The sequence below is a fragment of the Salvelinus alpinus genome, chromosome 20 (genome assembly GCF_045679555.1).
Source record: "Salvelinus alpinus chromosome 20, SLU_Salpinus.1, whole genome shotgun sequence".
Classification (NCBI taxonomy): domain Eukaryota; kingdom Metazoa; phylum Chordata; class Actinopteri; order Salmoniformes; family Salmonidae; genus Salvelinus; species Salvelinus alpinus.
In genome coordinates, this window is record NC_092105.1 from 12,135,940 (window position 1) to 12,159,485 (window position 23,546).

The window sequence follows — 23,546 nt, forward strand, 5'->3', positions numbered from 1 at the left end:
GGTCACTTTTTTCGTACATTTATATGTTTATTGTTCTGCCACTGTAAAAGCAATCATGACGTGTGGCTTTTTAGGGCCCTAAAGGCATGCCTGGGGAGAGAGGACGCTTAGGAGCTAATGGAATACCGGTAAGAATGGCAACACTTTTAATAAAGTGCATTATTCCACACAGCCAATAATAGCATTCTCAGATGTATTGCTGCTTTCTATATACAGTACAACGGTATACAATTAATGCCTCCAGATAACAAGCTATTGTTATATTCACCTAGAGTGCTCAATTATTATTTCAAATATATTTTTGTGGTCATGTACAGTCTTTGACTAATGTACACAATACACATTTCCGAAGTATGTCTTTACAAGAATTGACGATTGTATTTCTTTTTGAATCTAATGAATTGTTTGTTTTTTACTGTAGGGTATGAAAGGTCCTCCTGGCAACATTGGCAAACCAGGTCCGATGGTAAGACAAGTAGACGTAACTCATTATCAACTGTTTAGGAAATTCAGACAATAACTCAACACACTGGAGTTGCTACTATCATATTACTCAACACAATGGAGTTGCTACTATCATATTACTCAACACAATGGAGTTGCTACTATCATATTACTCAACACACTGGAGTTGCTACTTTCATATTACTCAACGCAATGGAGTTGCTACTATCATATTACTCAACACACTGGAGTTGCTACTATCATATTACTCAACACACTGGAGTTGCTACTAGCATATTACTCAACACACTGGAGTTGCTACTAGCATATTACTCAACACAATGGAGTTGCTACTATCATATTACTCAACACACTGGAGTTGCTACTAGCATATTACTCAACACACTGGAGTTGCTACTAGCATATTACTCAACACACTGGAGTTGCTACTAGCATATTACTCAACACACTGGAGTTGCTACTATCATATTACTCAACACACTGGAGTTGCTACTATCATATTACTCAACACACTGGAGTTGCTACTAGCATATTACTCAACACACTGGAGTTGCTACTATCATATTACTCAACACACTGGAGTTGCTACTATCATATTACTCAACACACTGGAGTTGCTACTAGCATATTACTCAACACACTGGAGTTGCTACTATCATATTACTCAACACACTGGAGTTGCTACTAGCATATTACTCAACACAATGGAGTTGCTACTATCATATTACTCAACACACTGGAGTTGCTACTATCATATTACTCAACACACTGGAGTTGCTACTAGCATATTACTCAACACACTGGAGTTGCTACTATCATATTACTCAACACACTGGAGTTGCTACTAGCATATTACTCAACACACTGGAGTTGCTACTAGCATATTACTCAACACACTGGAGTTGCTACTAGCATATTAAAGCTTTTCAGCAATTCATGAATGAACTTGTCTGGTTTTATGCTTGCAGGGTCCATTAGGTATCAATGGTCCCCCAGGATATCCAGGAATTCCAGGAATGAAGGCAAGTAGACTGTCGAGTAGAACATGAAGTATGTAATCCATGTTCAAATCTATACGATACGAACTGAGACTTCAGAGGTTGTATATGTGATGTTGTATACATCATGTTATATATATAACCTAACAACAGATATTGCTAGCTAATAAGTTTATGCAGGGCTATGTAGATAAAATGGACTCATTGAGGATTTCTGTTTCTCTTCTCCAGGGCCAACCAGGTGCCACAGGAGTGCGGGGCCCCGAGGGGCAACAGGGCCAGAGGGGTGAGACAGGACACCAAGGCAGGGCAGGGGCAATTGGCCTACAAGTACGGCTCTTATTTCTAACACCTACTCTATTTATTGAAGGTCCAATGCAGCCATCTTGATCTCAATAAAAAAATAATTTTAATTAAATACCATACTCTAATTGTTTTCACTTAATATTGTCAAAAATAAACAAAAATAGCTTCTTAGCAATGAGTACTTTCTCAATTTTGCTAGGACTGTCTCGGAGTGGTCTGAGTAGGGAGGGGAAAACTGAAAACTAGCTGTTATTGGCAGAGAGGTTTGGAACTCTCTTTCTTATTGGTCTATTTCCTAATTTGCCGCCTGGTGATGTCACCAGGCAGACCAAAAGTCCATCCCATCAAAACAGGCTGGAATTTGCAGAGGTCTTTTCAAACAGCTGTTATGCTAAAAGGGCATTATCATAATTTTCACACATTCACAGTATAATTCCAACCTCATAGTGTGGTAATATATATATATATATATATATATATATATACACACAGGGAAATCACGTTTTTGACTGCACTGGGCCTTTAACATCCTCATATGCACAATGCATTTTGGTAATGCACTTAAAATTGTATTAATATGACAAATTTGCTATTTCTAGGGTCCTTCAGGAACTGACGGTGGCCCAGGTACTAAGGGTCCAGTGGTATGTATATTATCATTAATCTAGTACTCCTAATTACCAAGAAAATAATTTGTCGTTAAACAACTGTAATTGTAGTTTCACATAGTATACCTAGAGTATTTAAAGATGTAAATGATCAAGATTGGTGTGTATTGAGAGATGCTCCTGTTGTTTTGTAGGGTACCATGGGTGTGCAGGGTCCCGGGGGTCACCTCGGACCCCACGGTCCACCTGGACCTCAGGGAAGCACTGGACAGCCTGGGATCAAAGGTCAACTGGTAATGTGGCGTCTTTTTACTTTGGATAAAAGTGATTTTTTTCTACTCTTGCGAAGTCCAGACATTCATGTTCCTTATACATGTATAAATACACTATCAATGTTATGACATGCATGCTCTAGACATAAACATCGCTCTGTGTTACTTTGGCCTTTACCAAAGCACAGAGGAAATGGCCCAGAGCGCCTTCTAGGCAATGTACTTTTACTGCAAAATAGTTGTTTTGACTGTTTGACAAGGGGATGGGGATTTTGTTTTTCATTTTTATGATGCATTATCTATAATAAAATGTGACTTGTGATGTACTTATGCTTCTCACGTCTTTGTTTCAGGGAGATGTTGGTGTTCCTGGGTACAAAGGAGAGGGCGGACCCAAAGGAGAACCTGTAAGCCCAAATAATGTGACCTTTCACAGATGATTTTATATACAGTGATTGTAATATATTACAGTACTTGGTTGTCTAAATGTACATTATTTCACATTGGATGAAAGAGAGACACTGAGAGATGGTTGAATGTCAAGTTTATTGAGATGGTTAAACACATTTTAAATAAAGTTTGTTTCGATTCCTAGGGTCCCCCTGGTTCCCAAGGAGTGATTGGTCCCCAGGGTGAGGAGGGAAAAAGAGGAAATCGCGGTGACTCTGGTTCATTAGGACCACTGGGTCCTGTTGGTGAGAGGGTGAGTCTACCGTTTGCCTCTCTAATACTGAACACCTCTAGATTATAAGGATTTAGGTCAGTGACTGTAAATTCAGACTTCTCAGGATGAATTTCAGCCCTTCATTCTCATTTACCTCAGTTCATTCTCCATGAATATGTCCTCAACCCTGTGCAGAAAAATGTATATTGTTTCATAGATTGTAATCTTGGTACCTGTATATCCTATGCTATGTGTCTTCTTTTCATATATTGATGGGCATGTGTATTACAGGGGTCTCCTGGTAACCGAGGTTTTCCCGGTGCTGATGGATTACCTGGACCTAAGGTACAGACAGATGATCAGAGATCTATTACAGCTAAAACATGTGCTCATTAGACCGGATTCTAAGGACTGGAGCCCCCAGCCCAAACCTAATTCACTATACTGTTTCTCCTGAAGGGTGCTCAAGGAGATCGTGGAACATCTGGCATATCTGGGCCTAAAGGTTCAGGAGGCGATCCAGGGCGCACTGGCGAACCAGGCCTGCCAGGCGCAAGGGTAATGTGAAGACATCATCTAGCTTTCCATGATTCCCTCGTTAACTTATATCCCATATTTATATCTCAAAAACCCAAACGATGCTGATGGGAATCTGTCTTGGTCTACCACAAACTGTGGATCTTTGTTTCTGAAGCTCATGACCTTGTCTGTTGTTTAATAGGGTCTGACAGGTACCCCAGGAGTCCAGGGAGCCGAGGGCAAGCCAGGACCACTGGTAAGGTTGACCATAGTTGGGAAAAAAGAGTCTTTACACACATCCAACACATTCAACTTTCTTTTTTTACTGCAGAGAAAGTGATTGTCACAGCTCCAACAAGTGTTCTTAAATCAATTATTTCACTGATATACCAACAAACTTTAGAGCGACAGGGTCTATTTGTCAGGCCATCAGTGAGTGGACAACACCTCTTTTTGACCATTGGCGTCAGATGTCATAACACTGAATGAACAGCCAGAGGTAAGAATTGTGCTTGTGTCCTCTTTCTGAAGGGCCCAGCAGGAGAAGATGGCCGCCCAGGACCAGCAGGATCTATTGGAACCAGAGGTCCTGCAGGAACCATGGGAACACCTGGACCAAAGGGCTTTAACGTAAGGAACTTTGAAAGTTCTAATCTTCTCAGCATGTCTTGCTATCAAGCTTGTCCTATCTCCTCATGACCTCTTGAATGACCCCTTGTCTTTTCAACCCAAAGGGAGATCCAGGGAAGACAGGTGAACAAGGATCTCCGGGAGTGGCAGGACAAAGAGTGAGTGTCTTTGTCAATGAGCACTAAATTACTTCTGTCTTCGTACGTGTCTACAGAAACAATTGTGTTTATGAGGACGATCACTAATGATGACTTCCTTTCTAGGGTCCTCCTGGGAAAGATGGGGAGGTTGGCCCTGCAGGTCCCGCTGGACCTTCGGTAAGTCACCTGTTTGTCTCTGATTATCATGACTCCTATCTAGTAGCATTGTGGTATAGACATTACCAATCTCATTTCAAAGTATGCTGTATCACAATACACTTATCTTGATGAACGATTGAGTGAAAATGTTCTGTAAACTGTTTGTCTGAAGGGTGTTGCTGGTGACAGAGGAGAACAGGGACCTCCCGGTGTGAACGGCTTCCAGGTGGGTTATCATACATTTTTACCAATGGCATTAAGAACGGTGAACTAGCTAGCATCGGCTGATTACTGAAAGTGTCAACAAATCTTGTCACTTATATGGGATTGAACCAACTGTGCACTGTTGTTGTCATCTGAAGTGTATATGCTGTTGTGTTTCAGGGATTACCTGGACCACCAGGCCCCCCTGGAGAGTCAGGAAAACCAGGTGATCTGGTGAGTTTGATGAATAATATAATATCTTATACAGTACATTGCATTTACCAGACTTTTTTTTATCCAAAGCGATTTACAGTCAAGCATGTATACATTTTATGCATAGTTGACCCCAGAGGGAATCGAAACCACAATACTGACGTTGCAAGTTCCATGCTCTAGCAACTGAGCACTTGCACAGTCTGAGTTAGCTGAAGTATATACCTAATAAGATAAATAGCTCCTCTGTTTTATGGGATGCAATCCTCATTGTATGATATCATGACATTTTAGATTGACTTTATTTGTCTTGTTTAGGGTATCCCCGGAGAAGGAGGTGCTGTGGGTCAAATTGGACCTAGGGTACGTTTACCATCTTACTAATATAAATATATATTGGAATATATTGAACATACTGTATATACCACGCAGTATTGCACCAGACACACATATACATTATATGTGTCTGTTGTGTGACTGAAACCTGTTTTGTGTTTAAACAGGGAGAACGTGGAATCCCAGGAGAGAGAGGAGAACTCGGACCTCACGGTTTAGCTGGACCCAAAGGAATCCCCGGAGCACCAGGACCCGATGGACCAAAGGTATTTGTTGTCCATGCATAGAGATGTAATGTGGAACCTCAATGGAGGATTATGTGTTTTGGATCTTTGAAGCAGCAAATATGAAACTGATCCCATTGCTTTTTTCCCCAAAGGGTAGTCCTGGTCCTCACGGTGGAATTGGTGACCTAGGACCTCCTGGTCTTCAGGGGATGCCTGGTGAGAGAGGGATCTCTGGTCCTCCTGGGCCTAAAGGTGACAGAGTAAGTATTCACACACTACTTGATTATCTCCTTATCTTACAATATCTTGTCTAGGGAGGTGGTGTATTCATCTCCTTATCTTATAATATCCTGTCTATGGAGACGGTGTATTCATCTCCTCATTTTACAGTATCCTGTCTAGGGAGACAGTGTATTCACATCCTGATATTACAATATCCTGTCTAGGGAGACGGTGTATTCATCTCCTCATCTTACAGTATCCTGTCTAGGGAGACAGTGTATTCACATCCTGATATTATAATATCCTGTCTAGGTAGACGGTGTGTTCATCTCATTATCTTATAATATCCTGTCTAGGGAGATGGTATATTCATCTCCTTATATAACAATATCCTGTCTAGGGAGACGGTGTATTCAACTACCTAATATTATAATATCCTGTCTAGGGAGACGGTGTATTCAACTACCTAATATTATAATATCCTGTCTAGGGAGACGGTGTATTCAACTACCTAATATTATAATATCCTGTCTAGGGAGACGGTGTATTCATCTCCTTATCTTACAGTATCCTGTCTAGGGAGACAGTGTATTCACATCCTGATATTATAATATCCTGTCTAGGGAGACGGTGTATTCATCTCCTCATCTTACGTTATCCTGTCTAGGGAGACGGTGTATTCAACTACCTAATATTATTATATCCTGTCTAGGGAGACAGTGTATTCATCTCCTTATATAACAATATCCTGTCTAGATAGATGGTGTATTCATCTCCTTATATAACAATATCCTGTCTAGGTAGACGGTGTATTCATCTCATTATCTTATAATATCCTGTCTAGGGAGATGGTATATTCATCTCCTTATATTATAATATCCTGTCTAGATAGACGGTGTGTTCATCTCATTGTATAACAATATCCTGTCTAGGTAGACGGTGTATTCATCTCATTATCTTATAATATCCTGTCTAGGTAGACGGTGTATTCATCTCATTATCTTATAATATCCTGTCTAGGGAGATGGTGTATTCATCTCCTCATCTTATAATATCCGGTCTAGGGAGACGGTGTATTCAACTACCTAATATTATAATATCCTGTCTAGGGAGACGGTGTATTCAACTACCTAATATTATAATATCCTGTCTAGGGAGACGGTGTATTCACATCCTGATATTATAATATCCTGTCTAGGGAGACGGTGTATTCATCTCCTTATCTTATAATATCCTGTCTAGGTAGACGGTGTATTCATCTCCTTATCTTATAATATCCTGTCTAGGTAGACGGTGTGTTCATCTCCTTATCTTATAATATCCTGTCTAGGTAGACGGTGTATTAATCTCCTTATCTTATAATATCCTGTCTAGGTAGACGGTGTGTTCATCTCCTTATCTTATAATATCCTGTCTAGGTAGACGGTGTGTTCATCTCCTTATCTTATAATATCCTGTCTAGGGAGATGGTATATTCATCTCCTTATATAACAATATCCTGTCTAGGGAGACGGTGTATTCAACTACCTAATATTATAATATCCTGTCTAGGGAGACGGTGTATTCAACTACCTAATATTATAATATCCTGTCTAGGGAGACGGTGTATTCAACTACCTAATATTATAATATCCTGTCTAGGGAGACGGTGTGTTCATCTCCTTATCTTATTATATCCTGTCTAGGGAGACGGTGTATTCAACTACCTAATATTATAATATCCTGTCTAGGGAGACGGTGTATTCAACTACCTAATATTATAATATCCTGTCTAGGGAGACGGTGTATTCAACTACCTAATATTATAATATCCTGTCTAGGGAGACGGTGTATTCACATCCTGATATTATAATATCCTGTCTAGGGAGACGGTGTATTCGTCTCCTTATCTTATAATATCCTGTCTAGGTAGACGGTGTGTTCATCTCCTTATCTTATAATATCCTGTCTAGGTAGACGGTGTATTAATCTCCTTATCTTATAATATCCTGTCTAGGTAGACGGTGTGTTCATCTCCTTATCTTATAATATCCTGTCTAGGTAGACAGTGTATTAATCTCCTTATCTTATAATATCCTGTCTAGGTAGACGGTGTGTTCATCTCCTTATCTTATTATATCCTGTCTAGGGAGACGGTGTATTCAACTACCTAATATTATAATATCCTGTCTAGGGAGACGGTGTATTCAACTACCTTATATTATAATATCCTGTCTAGGGAGACGGTGTATTCACATCCTGATATTATAATATCCTGTCTAGGGAGACGGTGTATTCATCTCCTTATCTTATAATATCCTGTCTAGGTAGACGGTGTATTCATCTCCTTATCTTATAATATCCTGTCTAGGTAGACGGTGTGTTCATCTCCTTATCTTATAATATCCTGTCTAGGTAGACGGTGTGTTCATCTCCTTATCTTATAATATCCTGTCTAGGTAGACGGTGTATTAATCTCCTTATCTTATAATCTCCTGTCTAGGTAGACGGTGTATTCATCTCCTTATCTTATAATATCCTGTCTAGGTAGACGGTGTGTTCATCTCCTTATCTTATTATATCCTGTCTAGGTAGACGGTGTGTTCATCTCCTTATCTTATAATATCCTGTCTAGGGAGACGGTGTATTCATCTCCTCATCTTATAATATCCTGTCTAGGTAGACGGTGTGTTCATCTCCTTATCTTATTATATCCTGTCTAGGTAGACGGTGTATTCATCTCCTCATCTTATAATATCCTGTCTAGGGAGACGGTGTGTTCATCTCCTTATCTTATAATATCCTGTCTAGGTAGACGGTGTGTTCATCTCCTTATCTTATTATATCCTGTCTAGGTAGACGGTGTATTCAACTACCTTATATTATAATATCCTGTCTAGGGAGACGGTGTATTCACATCCTGATATTATAATATCCTGTCTAGGGAGACGGTGTATTCATCTCCTTATCTTATAATATCCTGTCTAGGTAGACGGTGTATTCATCTCCTTATCTTATAATATCCTGTCTAGGTAGACGGTGTGTTCATCTCCTTATCTTATAATATCCTGTCTAGGTAGACGGTGTATCAATCTCCTTATCTTATAATATCCTGTCTAGGTAGACGGTGTGTTCATCTCCTTATCTTATAATATCCTGTCTAGGTAGACGGTGTATTAATCTCCTTATCTTATAATATCCTGTCTAGGTAGACGGTGTATTCATCTCCTTATCTTATAATATCCTGTCTAGGTAGACGGTGTGTTCATCTCCTTATCTTATTATATCCTGTCTAGGTAGACGGTGTGTTCATCTCCTTATCTTATTATATCCTGTCTAGGGAGACGGTGTATTCATCTCCTCATCTTATTATATCCTGTCTAGGTAGACGGTGTGTTCATCTCCTTATCTTATTATATCCTGTCTAGGGAGACGGTGTATTCATCTCCTCATCTTATAATATCCTGTCTAGGTAGACGGTGTGTTCATCTCCTTATCTTATTATATCCTGTCTAGGTAGACGGTGTATTCATCTCCTCATCTTATAATATCCTGTCTAGGGAGACGGTGTGTTCATCTCCTTATCTTATAATATCCTGTCTAGGGAGACGGTGTGTTCATCTCCTTATCTTATAATATCCTGTCTAGGGAGACGGTGTATAGCCGTCTGCGTATCCTTGTTTCTGTCTACTGAATGTGTATGATTGTTTTCTACTGTGATTTGTGTGGACCCTTGGAAGAGTACAGTAGATGTTGGTAGTTAAAGGTGGGCAAAGTAAAAAATAAATCATTATGATAACATAAGAATAATATTATTTATCTGATTGTGACATGTGACATTCTCCATCATTGTAGGGAACCGGTGGAGAGAAGGGATCAGAAGGTACACCTGGAAATGATGGCGCAAGAGTAAGTCAAATTTACACGTGCATTTTATCTTTCGCTTTTATGCAACACAAAGAGGCAATGTGTTTTTTCTTATTTTGGCCTAAAACAAATAGTTTTGTGCTTTGATCATGTGAAGACAGATAGCAGATGTTCTTATTTGAAAGGTGCTACAGTAGCCCCAGGTGCTTACCCAGCTTATTCAAACAGTTGGCGAGCCATGCTAGCATGCAGTGATTGTGTCAGAACAGGAAAAGTTATCTGTACTGTAGGGTTGTAAAACAACAACAGACACTTATTCTACAGTGGAGTATTACAGTAGGAGTCAGCTCGGAAACATGAAGCTGCATGTTCTGTCAGAGAAATATGTCTGCTCATTTAATTGCACAAAGTCACAAAATGGATGAATGTATTTCCTCTAACAAGACCTTTTCTTACCACAGGGTCTTCCTGGTCCTCTCGGCCCACCCGGACCCCATGGACCCAGCGGTGAAAAGGTAAAGACACATTTTGCCAAAAAGCTAGAATAATTTAGTTAGCTAATATTTTTGTTGTGACGCTAGAACAACTGGAACTTGTTGTAATTGCAGGGAGAAGCTGGACCTAAAGGCCCTCCCGGACCTCATGGATCAAGAGCGATGCCTGTGAGTGGACAACTTTACATTCAGTATAAAACCATACAGTGACACATTTACCTGGGAAATGATCATATCAGCTGTTATGGCATAATGATCTGTTTGTATTCTGTTCCCCCAGGGAAACCGTGGTGAACCTGGTCCTATTGGTCCTGTTGGGTTTGGTGGGCCACCCGTAAGTCCTTCTTAATTACTGTAACCCAAGATGCCTACGACATGACATTCAATTGATTGTCTTAGCATCATACTAATACTAATATTAATACCACTACTACTACTACTACTACTAATAACACATTACATTTATAGAGCGCTTTTCATTTACAGATGTAAATAACGCGATTATAATAATTCATGTCGTACTGTATATCATACAGCGCATTCGGAAAGTATTCAGACCCCTTAACTTTTTCCACATTTTCTTTCTTATTATTCTAAAATTATTTAAAAAATTATTAAAGTGTTATTTTCCATCATCAATCAACACACAATACCCTATAACAACAAAGAAAAAACTGGTATTTAGACATTTTTGAAAACTGAAATATCACATTTACATAAGTATTCAGACCCTTTACTCAGTCCTTTGTTGAAGCACCTTTGGCAGCAATTACAGCCTCAAGTCTTCTTGGGTATGACGCTACAAGCTTGGCACACCTGGGAGAATGGGAGTTTCTCCCATTCTTCTCTGAGGATCCTCTCCAGCTCTGTCAGGTTGGATGGGGAGCTTCGCTGCACAGCTGTTTTCAGGTCTCTCCAGAGATGTTCGATCAGGTTCAAGTCTGAGCTCTGGCTGGGCCACACAAGGACATTCAGAGACTTGTCCCAAAGCCACTCCTGCGTTGTCTTGACTGTGTGCTTAGGGTCATTGTCCGGTTGGAAAGTGAACCTTCGCCCCAGACTGAGGTTATGAGTGCTCTGGAGCAGGTTTTCATCAAGGATCTCCCTGTACTTTGCTCAGTTTATCTTTTCCTCATTCCTGACTAGTCTCCCAGTCCCTGCCGCTGCCACCACCATGCTTCACCGTAGGGATGGTGCCAGGTTTCCTCCAGACGATGCTTGCATTCATGCCAAAGAGTTCAATCTTGGTTTCATCAGACCAGAAAATCTTGTTTCTCGTGGTCTGAGAGTCCTTTAGGTGCCTTTTTGGAAAGTCCAAGCGGGCTGTCATGTGCCTTTTCCTGAGGAGTGGCTTCCGTTTGGCCACTCTACCATAAAGGCGAGTGGTAGCCTAGTGTTTAGAGCGTTGAACTTGTAACCAAAAGGTTGCAAGATTGAATCCCTGAGCTGACAAGGTAAAAATCTATCTATCAACCCACTGTCCCTAGGCTGTTATTGAAAATAAGAATTTGTTCTTAACTGACTTGCCTAGTAAAATACAGGTAAAAAAAGGCCTGATTTATGGAGTGCTGCAGAGATGGCTTTCCTTCTGGGTTGACCATTGGGTTCTTGGTTACCTCCCTGACCAAGGCCCTTCTACCCCGATTGCTCAGTTTGGGCAGGCGGACAGCTTTAGGATGAGTCTTAGTGGTTCCAAACTTTTTCTATTTAAGAAATGGAGGCCACTGTGTTCTTGGGGTTCTTCAATGCTGCAGACATTTTTTGGTACCCTTCCCCAGATCTGTGCCTCAACACAATCCTGTCTCGGAGCTCTATGGACAATTCCTTCAACCTCATTGCTTGGTTTTTGCTCTGACATGCACTGTCAACTGTGGGCCCTTATATAAACAGGTGTGTGCCTTTCCAAATCATGTCCAATCAATTGAATTTACCATAGGTGGACTCCAGGATTAGACCCACCCCTTGTATATTAGCATATTATTAGACCTCCTTTTGTGTCGTCTCATAAAAAAAGTAGTGCCTTTGGGATGTTTCCAGCTCTTATGCTTATTTTCTTATTATCCTCATACAGGGTCCTGATGGGCAACCAGGAGTCAAGGGGGAGCTCGGAGAGCCAGGTCAGAAGGGTGACGCTGGTTCTCCAGGGCCTCAGGGCTTATCTGGATCCCACGGACCTCCTGTGAGTTAACATGTCACATTCTCTTGTGCTACATTGTCTCACATAGACAACAGATCAGGAGGAACAATCTCATACAACAATATTCATCTCTCCGTAGGGTATTGTTGGTGTGGCTGGACTGAAGGGCGGCAGAGGAACCCAAGGTGCACCTGTAAGTTCATGTTTTATATTTTGATCAGTCTCTGGGGACTTTGACATGATTGTGTCCAGGTATTGACACATACAGTTCAGAGAGTATATAAACATGTAATGAACAGTAATCATGTGGATCTTCTCATCTTTTCACTCGTAGGGCCCCACTGGTTTTCCTGGATCTGCAGGCAGGGTTGGACCACCAGGCTCAACTGTAAGTAATCACCAAACCACTTTTGGTTAGATTGATTAAATGTACCAATTCGGAAGTAGCCATCGGCTATCATTTCAATATGCCACTGGAATTGAATACTTTAATGATAACCACTTACCAGCTATTGTGAATGCACTTCACATTATTCTCAGAGAGATAAACAACAATAACAAAAATAACAACAAAATAACAACAAATGATGTTTGTGACAGGGTCCCATTGGAGAGGCCGGACCCCTTGGTCCCCCAGGGAAGGAGGGTCCTCCTGGCCTTCGTGGAGAGAACGGATCCCCTGGAAGACAAGGAGAAAGAGGCCCCCCAGGACCAGCCGGAGGCCCAGGAGACAAGGGAGACTCTGGGGAGGACGGACCCACGGTAAACTATCAATGAATAGCAATGTTTCTCAATCGGTTCCTGGGAGAATCTCAGTATCTGGGATAATCTCAGGGGATGCACATCACTAAGCCCTTGATAAATTAAAGTGGGTGTATTCATACAGGGCTAGAACAAAAATGTAAACCTCAGGAATTGATTGGACATTGTAAACTGGGTGGCTCGAGCCCTGAATGCTGATTGGCTGACAGCCGTGGTATATCAGACCGTCTACCACGGGTATGACAAAACATGTATTTTCTATAGCTCTAATTACATTGGTAACCAGTTTATAATAGCAATAAGGCACCTTTGGAGGTTTGTAGAATATGGCCAATATACCACAGCTAAGGGCTGTCTCCACGTTGCGTCATGCATACGAAAAGCCCTTAGCCGTGGAATATTGGCCATATACCACACCCCCTCGTGCTTTAATTCTTAATTAACACATTGCTGTATAATACAATTTATCCACATTGAAATAAGAAAAATTATTAATAACCAAAATATCAGGAAACATCCAATTCATGAACTGAATTACAAGTTTGAGTCGTGTTGAATTGGACTGACCACAACCCTGGTACAGCACAATAACCAGTCAGGGTAAACTCCAACTGGATTTGTTTCCGCAGGGTCCTGATGGGCCTCCAGGTCCCGCCGGAACAACAGGACAGAGAGGCATTGTGGGTCTTCCTGGTCAGAGGGGAGAGCGTGGAATGCTGGGACTTCCAGGACCAGCGGTGTGTATTGATTTGGATCACACGTGTGGCCACAATATGAACTGCTTCTACATTGCATGTTACAGTGCCCCTCATGGTTCCAATGCCCATGTGGTGTTTGTAGGGTCCTCCAGGGAAACAGGGGACTGCAGGACCTGGGGGAGACAAAGGCCCCTCTGGCCCGGTCGGTTCTCCTGGTGCCAACGGACCCCGTGGCGATCCTGGTCCCGATGTAAGTTGACCCTTACACTTTTTGTCTTAACAAAACTCTTTACTTTACAAGTCACCATTTGTGTCCGGATTCAGGATCGTAGGCATTTGACCCTATTTCCTACTTCACAGTAGGACCGTAAATTTTTTTTTTGATATATACTTATATATTTTGTATTACATTTTTTGCATAAATAACTTCTTGAACATATGAACTTTCATGTGCCTTAATTAGAAACTTAATTGGAGCAGTAAATATGAATAAAAATGATAAATTATGAGCCTAGTTTAACCAAGAAGAAAACACTGAGCTACAGTATAGGGGAACAAAGGCAGTCTCCATGATTGGCTGAGATAATGGAGGGGGTGAATAGAGAAACTACTTCCTGGAGGGCGATGCAATGCTGACTCATGCCTTTACATGTGAATTCTCAAAGAGATGGGTTGGGCTACGGCGTCAGGAGGGTGTGAACGATGGTAAATGGGCAAAAACAAAGCAGAGCTCTCCAGAGCTCTAAAGAAGCCTAACTTCTCTTGTATGGAATGTATGCAGAATACCGTAGTTAATCACAATATTTATTTTGCTCCAGGGTCCTGCTGGATCTGATGGGCCGCCAGGCAAAGTTGGAGTCATTGGTCAAAGGGTAGGAAAGAGCTGAACACTTTTCATTTTCAAAACTGTGTCCAGAATGTCTCCTATTGTTTATTGTGCTTGACCAACTGTGTTGTAACAGCAAGACAAATTATTTTCAACCTTTTTAGGCGTGGCAATGAAATGATTCTGATGACTTCCACAGGGAGAGAGAGGGGACCATGGTCCAGAGGGACTGATCGGGACCCCGGGACAACCTGGAACTCCGGGTCCAGTTGGTGCCACCGGTGGTTCTGGAAAGAGAGGAGACGCTGTACGTAATATGCCCTTTTCATTAACGTTGGACTTTCCCTGTCAATTCATGAGCATCCCATGATGAGATAAGATGGGGAAAGGAAAGGGTCATGGTAATGTTACTGAATGAATGGAATGAAATGAATGACATTTTATTTTCGTGTCTAATTGCCAGTTGTCAACCCATCCCTTATGGGATTAATTGACACAAACAAACATTACAATGATTTCCTGGGATAATTCAGTGATAATTCTTCTTCCGGTGTTCTCAGCAGTATGCATCGCATAAAGAGTGAAAAAATGTTGAAGACTAATAAATTATAATAATACAAAAAATAAATAGAAAAAAATAGAAAAAAATACATAACAAATAGTAAATAATGGTATCCAAACAATAATTTTAAATACAGAAAAATGAAACAGAAGGCATTTAAAGCCAGTTACTAATATACAGTATCTGACTGAGTCATGCTGTGGTCTTATTCAAACACAGGGTTCCAGAGGACCAAATGGTCCCCCCGGTTCAACAGGAAAGAGAGGGTTAACGGTAAGACCATCATCAACAGATGCATAATAAAAAAAAACTAAGGTTATCATTTCATTTGACTTGAATGACTATACCACCAATTTATCTTAAACATGTATTTGATATCCTAATAGAAATCCAAGTCATTTGATTTCCTGCGAGCATTCACAGAAATGATAACCCAGTATGTGATGGTTAAAACTACTAGACTCATGTGAGAACATATTTGTCGTCATATTTATATGACGACACAATCACAAACAGAAATGAGCTTTCTTGTTTTTTCATTGGACTTCCCATAAAAATGTGACTGCACGGTGTCCTCCTAAACAACAGGGACCACAAGGACCCAGAGGTGATAAGGGTGACCTGGGAGACCACGGAGACAGAGGACAGAAGGGACACAGGGGATTCACCGGTTTACAAGGTTTACCCGGACCACCGGTACGTCAAATCAATACATACAGTATCTGTAATTGAGTAGAATATATACCCATTAAAGTACTATCTGTCTTGATATTACATTTTGTATTTATTTTTATAGGGTACAACAGGAGAGCAGGGAGCATCAGGAATCGTCGGACCAAGTGGACAAAGAGTACGTACCATACAGGACACTCTTCTTTGATATTCCATGTTGTTAACCATGTTGTATTTCATGACTCATTAAAATGTATCTTTAATATGGTATGTTATGATAGGGACCCTCTGGACCAGTTGGACCACCAGGAAAAGAAGGGTACATCGGCCAGCCTGGACCAATGGGACCTCCTGGAACACGTGGAATTAGCGGCGAAATCGGACCTGAGGCATGTTGATATGAGGGTCATTTCACCTATCATAACATGCTCTATCTTAATTTGACCAGTTTCTCACGGGCAGGAAAATCATTATATCGTTGATGGACATTTTTCTCAGGGTTGATACATTTTTCGTTAGGGCAATTCATGTCTGACATTTTTAGGTGGAAATTACACCTTTTAGAAGCCCTTTTAAACCTTGAATACATTACAATTTGAGATCAAATTAAGATAGCAGATCTGTACACTGATATAAAAAATATCTGGGAAGACAACATAAACATCATGATCATTTGGCACATAATGTTAAGACACCTAATTTGTTCACACTTAAATAAAACACTATTACTTACCATTACTCTGTGGTTTCCAGGGACCTCCTGGAGAACCAGGCCCCACTGGTCTCCCTGGCCCTCCCGGCCCCCCCACAGCTGCCATGGATGACCTGTTTGGTGCCATGCAAGACTACGATGGCGGCCCCCTTCCCCCTCCCGAATTCAATGAGGATGAGGCTTTGCCCAACAGCAATGCCACCCAGCAGCTGGACCCAGGTGTCCAGGCCACTCTGAAGGCCCTCAGCAGCCAAATCGACAGCATGAAAAGTCCCGACGGCAGCAGGAAGCACCCGGCTAGGACCTGTGAGGACTTGAAGCAGTGCTACCCACTGAAGAAAAGCGGTGAGTTGTTGTTTCCATGAGGTGGGATGTACTACACATCAAAAATCATCATTAAGGTGGTTTTTTGTAGTTATTAGGTATTCAGACCATGTCTCAATCTTATTGTGGCAGTACTTCTACCCCTGAAGATGCCATGTTTTCTAACTCACATTTGAAATATCTCCCATGTGAAAGTAGCCAATAGTCTGGCAGATGGGATCTGATTCATGAGTAAATATTTGCTATTTATTTTTGAATGTGACAATTGTGGGACAATGTTCTCCTTCTCTGTTCCAGGTGAATACTGGGTCGATCCAAACCAAGGAAGCTCAGAGGATGCTATCAAAGTACATTGTAATATGGAGACGGGAGAGACTTGCATCTCGGCCAATCCTGCCAGCATACCTCGCAAAGTGTGGTGGAGCACCTCAAGGAATAAGCCTGTGTGGTTTGGAGCGGACATCAATAGAGGACAGCAAGTAAGAACAATGTTTCTACCCTGTAATACTCATATTCTTCTATGATTCGGGTTGGAAAACAACTCCAGGATCACTGGACATTCAAAATGAGGGAATTCTGCTCCTATGTATTCCTACCCAATTCTACCCCTAATAATAGGATGCAAGTATTTTATATGGTAGTGGGGTATTGCTGAGGGAAAATACTTATATAGCAAGACTGACATTTTACCATCACTGGTAATATTTGCTATGTAAATATTACCTGTACATAGATAAAAAATGACATTACTGATAACTGTTGATAACATCATATTGAAGTTTAATCTAAAAAGTGAGTTCATCAAATGGTGCCAATTTTCCAACTTGTTTGTTTTCTCTTTTTGTGTATTCGCAGTTCACCTACGGTAACAAAGACCAGCCGGCCAACTCTGTCACGGTTCAGATGACGTTCATTCGTCTGCTCTCCAAAGAGGCTTCTCAGACCATCACCTACCACTGCAAGAACACAGTGGGCTACAAGGACGAGTCGACTGGGAACCTGAAGAAAGCTGTCATCCTCAAGGGGTCCAATGACCTGGAGCTCAAAGCAGAGGGAAACAGCCGCTTCAGATACACCGTGGTGGAGGACAGTTGTGGAGTGAGTAATACTATTATATTATACAGTATATATATATAATAAACTGGGTGGGTCAAGCCCTGAATGCTGATTGGCTGACAGCCATGGTATATCAGACCATATACCACAGGTTTGACAAAACATGTATTTTTACTGCTCTAATTACATTGGTAGCCAGTTTATAATAGCAATAAGGCACCTCAGAGGTTTGTGGTATATGGCCAATATACTTTTACCTTTATTTATTTCACTTTTATTTAACAAGGTAAGCTAGTTGAGAACAAGTTCTCATTTACAACTGCGACCTGGCCAAGATAAAGCAAAGCAGTGCGACACAAACAACAACACAGAGTTACACATGGAATAAACAAGCGTACATTCAAGATACAACGGCTAAGGGCTGTATCCAGGCACTCTGCATTGCGTCATGCATAAGAAAATCCCTTAGCCGTAGTATATTGGACATATACCACACCCCCTCGTGCCTTATTGCTTAATTCAATTCTATTCTGTGGACGTTTTGGGTCCGTTTGAGTCTGGGTCCTGAAATGTTTAAATCGGGGTCGTCGCTGAAAACATTGACTTACTGAAGTCTTACTGATCCTTTCCCATTTCTTTCTCTTTACAGCAATCCAATGGTAACTGGGGCAAGACCGTGTTTGAGTACAGGACACAGAAAACAGCCAGACTTCCCATCATGGATATGGCCCCTGTGGACATTGGTGGTTCAGATCAGGAGTTTGGTATCGATATTGGCCCTGTTTGCTTCCTTTAAATTCCAACAACAACAGGAACGCATTGAAGACAATCCTGAGACTCTTGAACTATCAGCTGACGCAATCAGCCTTGTACATACAAGTACTGCGGACTATTCTCGCCTCGTGGCAAGATATTTATTGTGCCTTTCCAACCATTCCCCATCGTAGTTGATATGTTTTCGCCCTGTGTATGTTAGATGAATGTTTGGGGGGAACAAAGAACAAGTAAGCAACATTTAGAAACTTTGCTTGCATTTGAAAAATACATTATGTAAGGGATAATCAACGAGGGGCTATGGGTTCTCTGGAAAATAATGAACGATGTGGAAGGTGTGTTCCATGATGGTCTAGCAGAGTGGAACTAGCCTTCCTCTGAGTTGCATTATTTTCCAGAGAACGCATATAGCTCAGAATTGATTATCCCTATTATACCAAGGCTATAATTTAACACATTTACCTCTTGAAATGTGTTAAATTGATGTAGCCAGAAAGTTTACTAGACAGCTACAATAGTTGCCTTGGTAACCAAACAAACAGACTTGCTAGTTTAGCTAACCAAACCATCAATCTTAGCTTGTTATTATGAAAATCAAATTCAACAATGCCAATAGTTCTTTTAATTAGACTTTTGCTTTCAAAACCTGCTCAAACATAGAACATGTAAGAATGAACTAAAGCCATTTAATTCTACCGTGCTGATATACCGTGCATAATAGAGAAATAATGCACGCTCTAGAATGCCCTTCAAGCCAATTAGAAATGAGTATTCAACAAATGCCATGGTATAAGAACATGATATTTCATCTATATGGTACAAAGATCCAATCCATTGATACTCTATTTGATATTATGCATAAAAGATGAAAAGCTGCCGTATGTCCTTGATCAATATGAATACTTAAAAAATATATAGTCATTAACTGCTGTTTGTAAGATGAGAACACCATTCTACTTAAGCAATAAGGCACGGGGGAAGGGTGTGGAATATGGCCTATATACCACGGCTAAGGGCTGTTCTTGGCAGTACGCCCCAAGGTGCCTTATTGCTATTATAAACTGGTTACCAACCTAATTAGATCAGTAAAAAGAGCTTTGTCATACCCGTGGTATACGATCTGATAGCCAATCAGCATTCAGGGCTCAAACCACCCAGTTTATAAAATAATATAACTACAATGGTTTATTCCACCACTAAGATCTCCTAAGCTCTTAATATTTTACATAATTTCTTTCATTTATGTTTATTCAACAACAGTTTTCAATGTAAACTGAACGTTTATGGTGCTATTGAGGAAATTACATTGTTCTTTTCTTTCCAGAACTGAAAAACAGTTTGAAATAACTGATTTCTGTATCCAAGTTATCCTAGCTCTGAACTGACTCCATTGAATCTAAAATTAAAGATCCAACCAGACTGTTGATTCCTCAGTGTTAGCTACCAGTGGATTTATCAGTGTTAGCTACCTCGTCTCCACAAACTGGGATGCCATGATTATGTGTAACCCTGTTCACAGGTTTGGTGCTGTCTGTAAGTGCTCCTCTCCCATATACAGTGCAGGGGAGGGTTAGGGACTACCAATAAAGATGGAGAGGTGGAATCAATGTCTCGTACACAGTGTGTGGTGATTGTCTTTTTAAATAATTGCTTTTATTTTCAATTAGCGCTGGTCATTTTAACACTTTGAGTGTGTTATGTTTGTAATTCCTGATACTTTTAACTTGTTATCTTTTAAATCGTGATCATTTTAACACTACAAGTGTGTTGTTGTTTTTTCTGCATGTCAGTAAGCCCTTTAAGTCACTTTCTCTTAGTCATCTTTTATAGCAGCTTTTTGAGACGAAGCCTATTTGCTTCATGTATTTTTTGCTATGCAACAAATTAAACAAAACGCTTGTCCCCAAAGTTCTTTTTTTGTCATATTAATTAGCTACGGTTCTACTTTGTAGGGAAAAGCTGAGCCTTTCTGCATTTACTAAGCAATTTGTTTCCACAGATAAATATATACATTTTTACAGGAAATATTGCCGTAGGTAAAAGGAATATTACATGTGAATTTAACATTTATTTAGCTTTGTAATTATACATGTATTATGTCCATTGTGATGTTGATTTATGTCTCTCTTTAGTTAAGCTTTTCCTAAATCAACTTTCTAATTCCTTTGTTTTAGAAAACCTTCCATAATGATAGTATTTATTAAATATTTCAAAACTGTAAATATTCTGGTAGATTGGTCTGATTGCCTATGACCATCTCAGAGGCAGATCAATAGGATATTCTATCCTGGAACCAAGTCAGTTTCATCAACTGAAATAAATATTGAAAAGATTTTGTTCTGTGTTCATTTCATAGTTAATTTGTTTATTAGTAAGTCTTTTGTATTGAATGTTGCTGGAAGCCGGTCATCTTTCATGTTTACAACTAGAACAGTCCATTTCATTCCCTTTTTTCAGTAGGCACACAGAAGGGATAATCTCAAAGGGTTAGGACCAATGGACGGGTTCCAAAAATGAAACTATACTGGCTTGCATAAGTATTAATCCCCCTTGGCATTTTTCCTATTTTGTTGCCTTACAACCTGGAATTACAATAGATTTTTTGGGCGTTTAGATAATTTGATTTACACAACATGTCTACCACTTTGAAGATGCAACATTTTTTTAAATTGTGAAACAAACAAGAAATAAGACAAAAAAAATAAAAACTTGAGTGTGCATAACTATTCACCCCCTCAAAGTCAATACTTTGTAGAGCCACCTTCTGCAGCAATTACAGCTGCAAGTCTCTTGGGGTATGTCTCTATAAGCTTGGCACATCTAGCCACTGGGATTTTTGCCAATTCTTCAAGGCAAAACTGCTCCAGCTCCTTCAAGTTGGATGGGTTCTGCTGGTGTACAGCAATCTTTAAGTCATACCACAGATTCTCAATTGCATTGAGGTCTGGGCTTTGACTAGGCCATTCCAAGACATTTAAATGTTTCCCCTTAAACCACTCGAGTGTTGCTTTAGCAGTATGCTTAGGGTCATTGTCCTGCCGGAAGGTGAACCTCCGTCCCAGTCTCAAATCTCTGGAAAACAAACGGGTTCCCTCAAAAATGTCGCTGTATTTAGCGCCATGCATCATTCCATCAATTCTGACCAGTTTCCCAGTCCCTGCTTATGAAAAACATCCCCAAAGCATAATGCTGCCACCACCATGCTTCACAGTGGGGATGGTATTCTCGGGGTGATGAGAGGTGTTGGGTATGCGCCAGACATAGCGTTTTCCTTGATGGCCAAAAAGCAAAATTTTAGTCTCATCTGACCAGAGTACCTTCTTCCATATATTTGGGGAGTCTCCCTCATGCCTTTTGGCAAAAACCAAACGTTTGCTTATTTTTTTCTGGCCACATCTCCCTGGAGTGTACGGCTTAAAGTGGTCCTATGGACAGATACTCCAATCTCCGCTGTGGAGCTTTGCAGCTCCTTCAGGGTTATCTTTGCTATTTTTGTTGCCTGTCTGATTAATGCCCTCTTTGCCTGGTCTGTGAGTTCTGGTGGGCGGCCCGCTCTTGGCAGGTTTGTTGTGGTCCCATATTCTTTCCATTTTTTACAATGGATTTAATGGTGCTCCGTGGGATGTTCAAAGTTTCAGATCTTTTTTTATAACCCAACCCTGATCTGTACTTCTCCACAACATTGTCCCTGACATGTTTGTAGAGCTCCTTGGTCTTCATGGTACCGCTTGCTTGGTGGTGCCCCTTGGTTTGTGATGTTGCAGACTCTGGGGCCTTTCAGAACTGGTGTATATATACTGAGATCATGTGATAGATCACGTGACACTTAAATTGCACACAAGTGGACTTTAACCAATTACGTCACTTCTGAAGGTAATTGGTTGCACCGGATCTTATTTAGGGGCTTCATAGCAAAGGGGGTGAATACATATGAATGCACCACTTTTCCGTTTTTATTTTGTATAATATTTTGAAACAAGTCATTTTTTTAATTTCACTTCACCAATTTGGACTATTTTGTTATGTCCATTACATGAAATCCAAATCCATTTAAATTACAGGTTGTAATGCAAAAAAAATTTGAAAAACGCCAAGGGGGTGAATACTTTTGCAAGGCACTGTATCCTTCTTCTGTCATTCTTAATTGACTCTCCTCGTCCCAAGCTCTTGGTAATTGTTGCGGTACAGCGGCTTAAAATCAAGCTTGCATAGAACTGAAGGACTTTCTACATCAGTAATAAGACTAGCTGCAGTTGCATCTGTGTCACTGAGCGGGACGCCGAGAGAGAAAGAATGTCCTAATGGATACAAAGTCCTCATCAAGATTCAGGAGGCTTCATGAGTATGTAAACAAGCGACACAAACAGGTAGTCTGGTAGTTAGAGCTTTGGGCCAGTTACCGAAAGGTTGCTGGTTTGAATACCTGAGCCGACAACATGATAATCTGTTGATGTGCCCTTGAGCAAGGCACTTTACCGTAATTATGGCTGACCCTGTAAAACAACACAATTAACTGCATCTGTCCGGTGTATGTGACAATAAAATGTTTTATTTTCATTTTGTATTACCTACTGTTATTATGATGTCACCAAGCAACAGAGTTATTGAATATGTCCATCAAAGCCTAACCATCAGTGGAGATCCATGGTTGAATATCCGCCGGTACATCTTGAGAATATCCAACATGCTAACACTTTACATTAAGTTTCTGTTTTCTTAT

General features: G+C 40.6%; 1 protein-coding gene across 1 annotated transcript in view; it reads left to right on the top strand.

Annotated features, from left to right (window-relative positions):
* Positions 1–21,159, top strand: part of LOC139546308 (collagen alpha-2(V) chain-like) — a 63,414-nt gene extending 42,255 nt beyond the window's left edge. Inside the window, exons 15-53 of the mRNA XM_071354526.1 lie at positions 75–128; positions 422–466; positions 1,434–1,487; positions 1,695–1,793; positions 2,369–2,413; positions 2,572–2,670; positions 3,003–3,056; positions 3,245–3,352; positions 3,605–3,658; positions 3,773–3,871; positions 4,035–4,088; positions 4,364–4,462; positions 4,567–4,620; positions 4,726–4,779; positions 4,934–4,987; positions 5,146–5,199; positions 5,497–5,541; positions 5,682–5,780; positions 5,894–6,001; positions 9,798–9,851; positions 10,271–10,324; positions 10,418–10,471; positions 10,584–10,637; positions 12,375–12,482; positions 12,580–12,633; positions 12,775–12,828; positions 13,041–13,202; positions 13,832–13,939; positions 14,043–14,150; positions 14,719–14,772; positions 14,926–15,033; positions 15,508–15,561; positions 15,877–15,984; positions 16,085–16,138; positions 16,242–16,349; positions 16,714–17,017; positions 17,294–17,475; positions 17,852–18,094; positions 18,702–21,159. Coding sequence (XP_071210627.1) covers positions 75–128; positions 422–466; positions 1,434–1,487; positions 1,695–1,793; positions 2,369–2,413; positions 2,572–2,670; positions 3,003–3,056; positions 3,245–3,352; positions 3,605–3,658; positions 3,773–3,871; positions 4,035–4,088; positions 4,364–4,462; positions 4,567–4,620; positions 4,726–4,779; positions 4,934–4,987; positions 5,146–5,199; positions 5,497–5,541; positions 5,682–5,780; positions 5,894–6,001; positions 9,798–9,851; positions 10,271–10,324; positions 10,418–10,471; positions 10,584–10,637; positions 12,375–12,482; positions 12,580–12,633; positions 12,775–12,828; positions 13,041–13,202; positions 13,832–13,939; positions 14,043–14,150; positions 14,719–14,772; positions 14,926–15,033; positions 15,508–15,561; positions 15,877–15,984; positions 16,085–16,138; positions 16,242–16,349; positions 16,714–17,017; positions 17,294–17,475; positions 17,852–18,094; positions 18,702–18,848 — 3,504 coding nt within the window. The 3' untranslated portion in view covers positions 18,849–21,159. The remainder of the gene's footprint in view (positions 1–74; positions 129–421; positions 467–1,433; positions 1,488–1,694; positions 1,794–2,368; positions 2,414–2,571; positions 2,671–3,002; positions 3,057–3,244; positions 3,353–3,604; positions 3,659–3,772; positions 3,872–4,034; positions 4,089–4,363; positions 4,463–4,566; positions 4,621–4,725; positions 4,780–4,933; positions 4,988–5,145; positions 5,200–5,496; positions 5,542–5,681; positions 5,781–5,893; positions 6,002–9,797; positions 9,852–10,270; positions 10,325–10,417; positions 10,472–10,583; positions 10,638–12,374; positions 12,483–12,579; positions 12,634–12,774; positions 12,829–13,040; positions 13,203–13,831; positions 13,940–14,042; positions 14,151–14,718; positions 14,773–14,925; positions 15,034–15,507; positions 15,562–15,876; positions 15,985–16,084; positions 16,139–16,241; positions 16,350–16,713; positions 17,018–17,293; positions 17,476–17,851; positions 18,095–18,701) is intronic.
* The last annotated feature ends 2,387 nt before the right edge of the window (positions 21,160–23,546 follow it).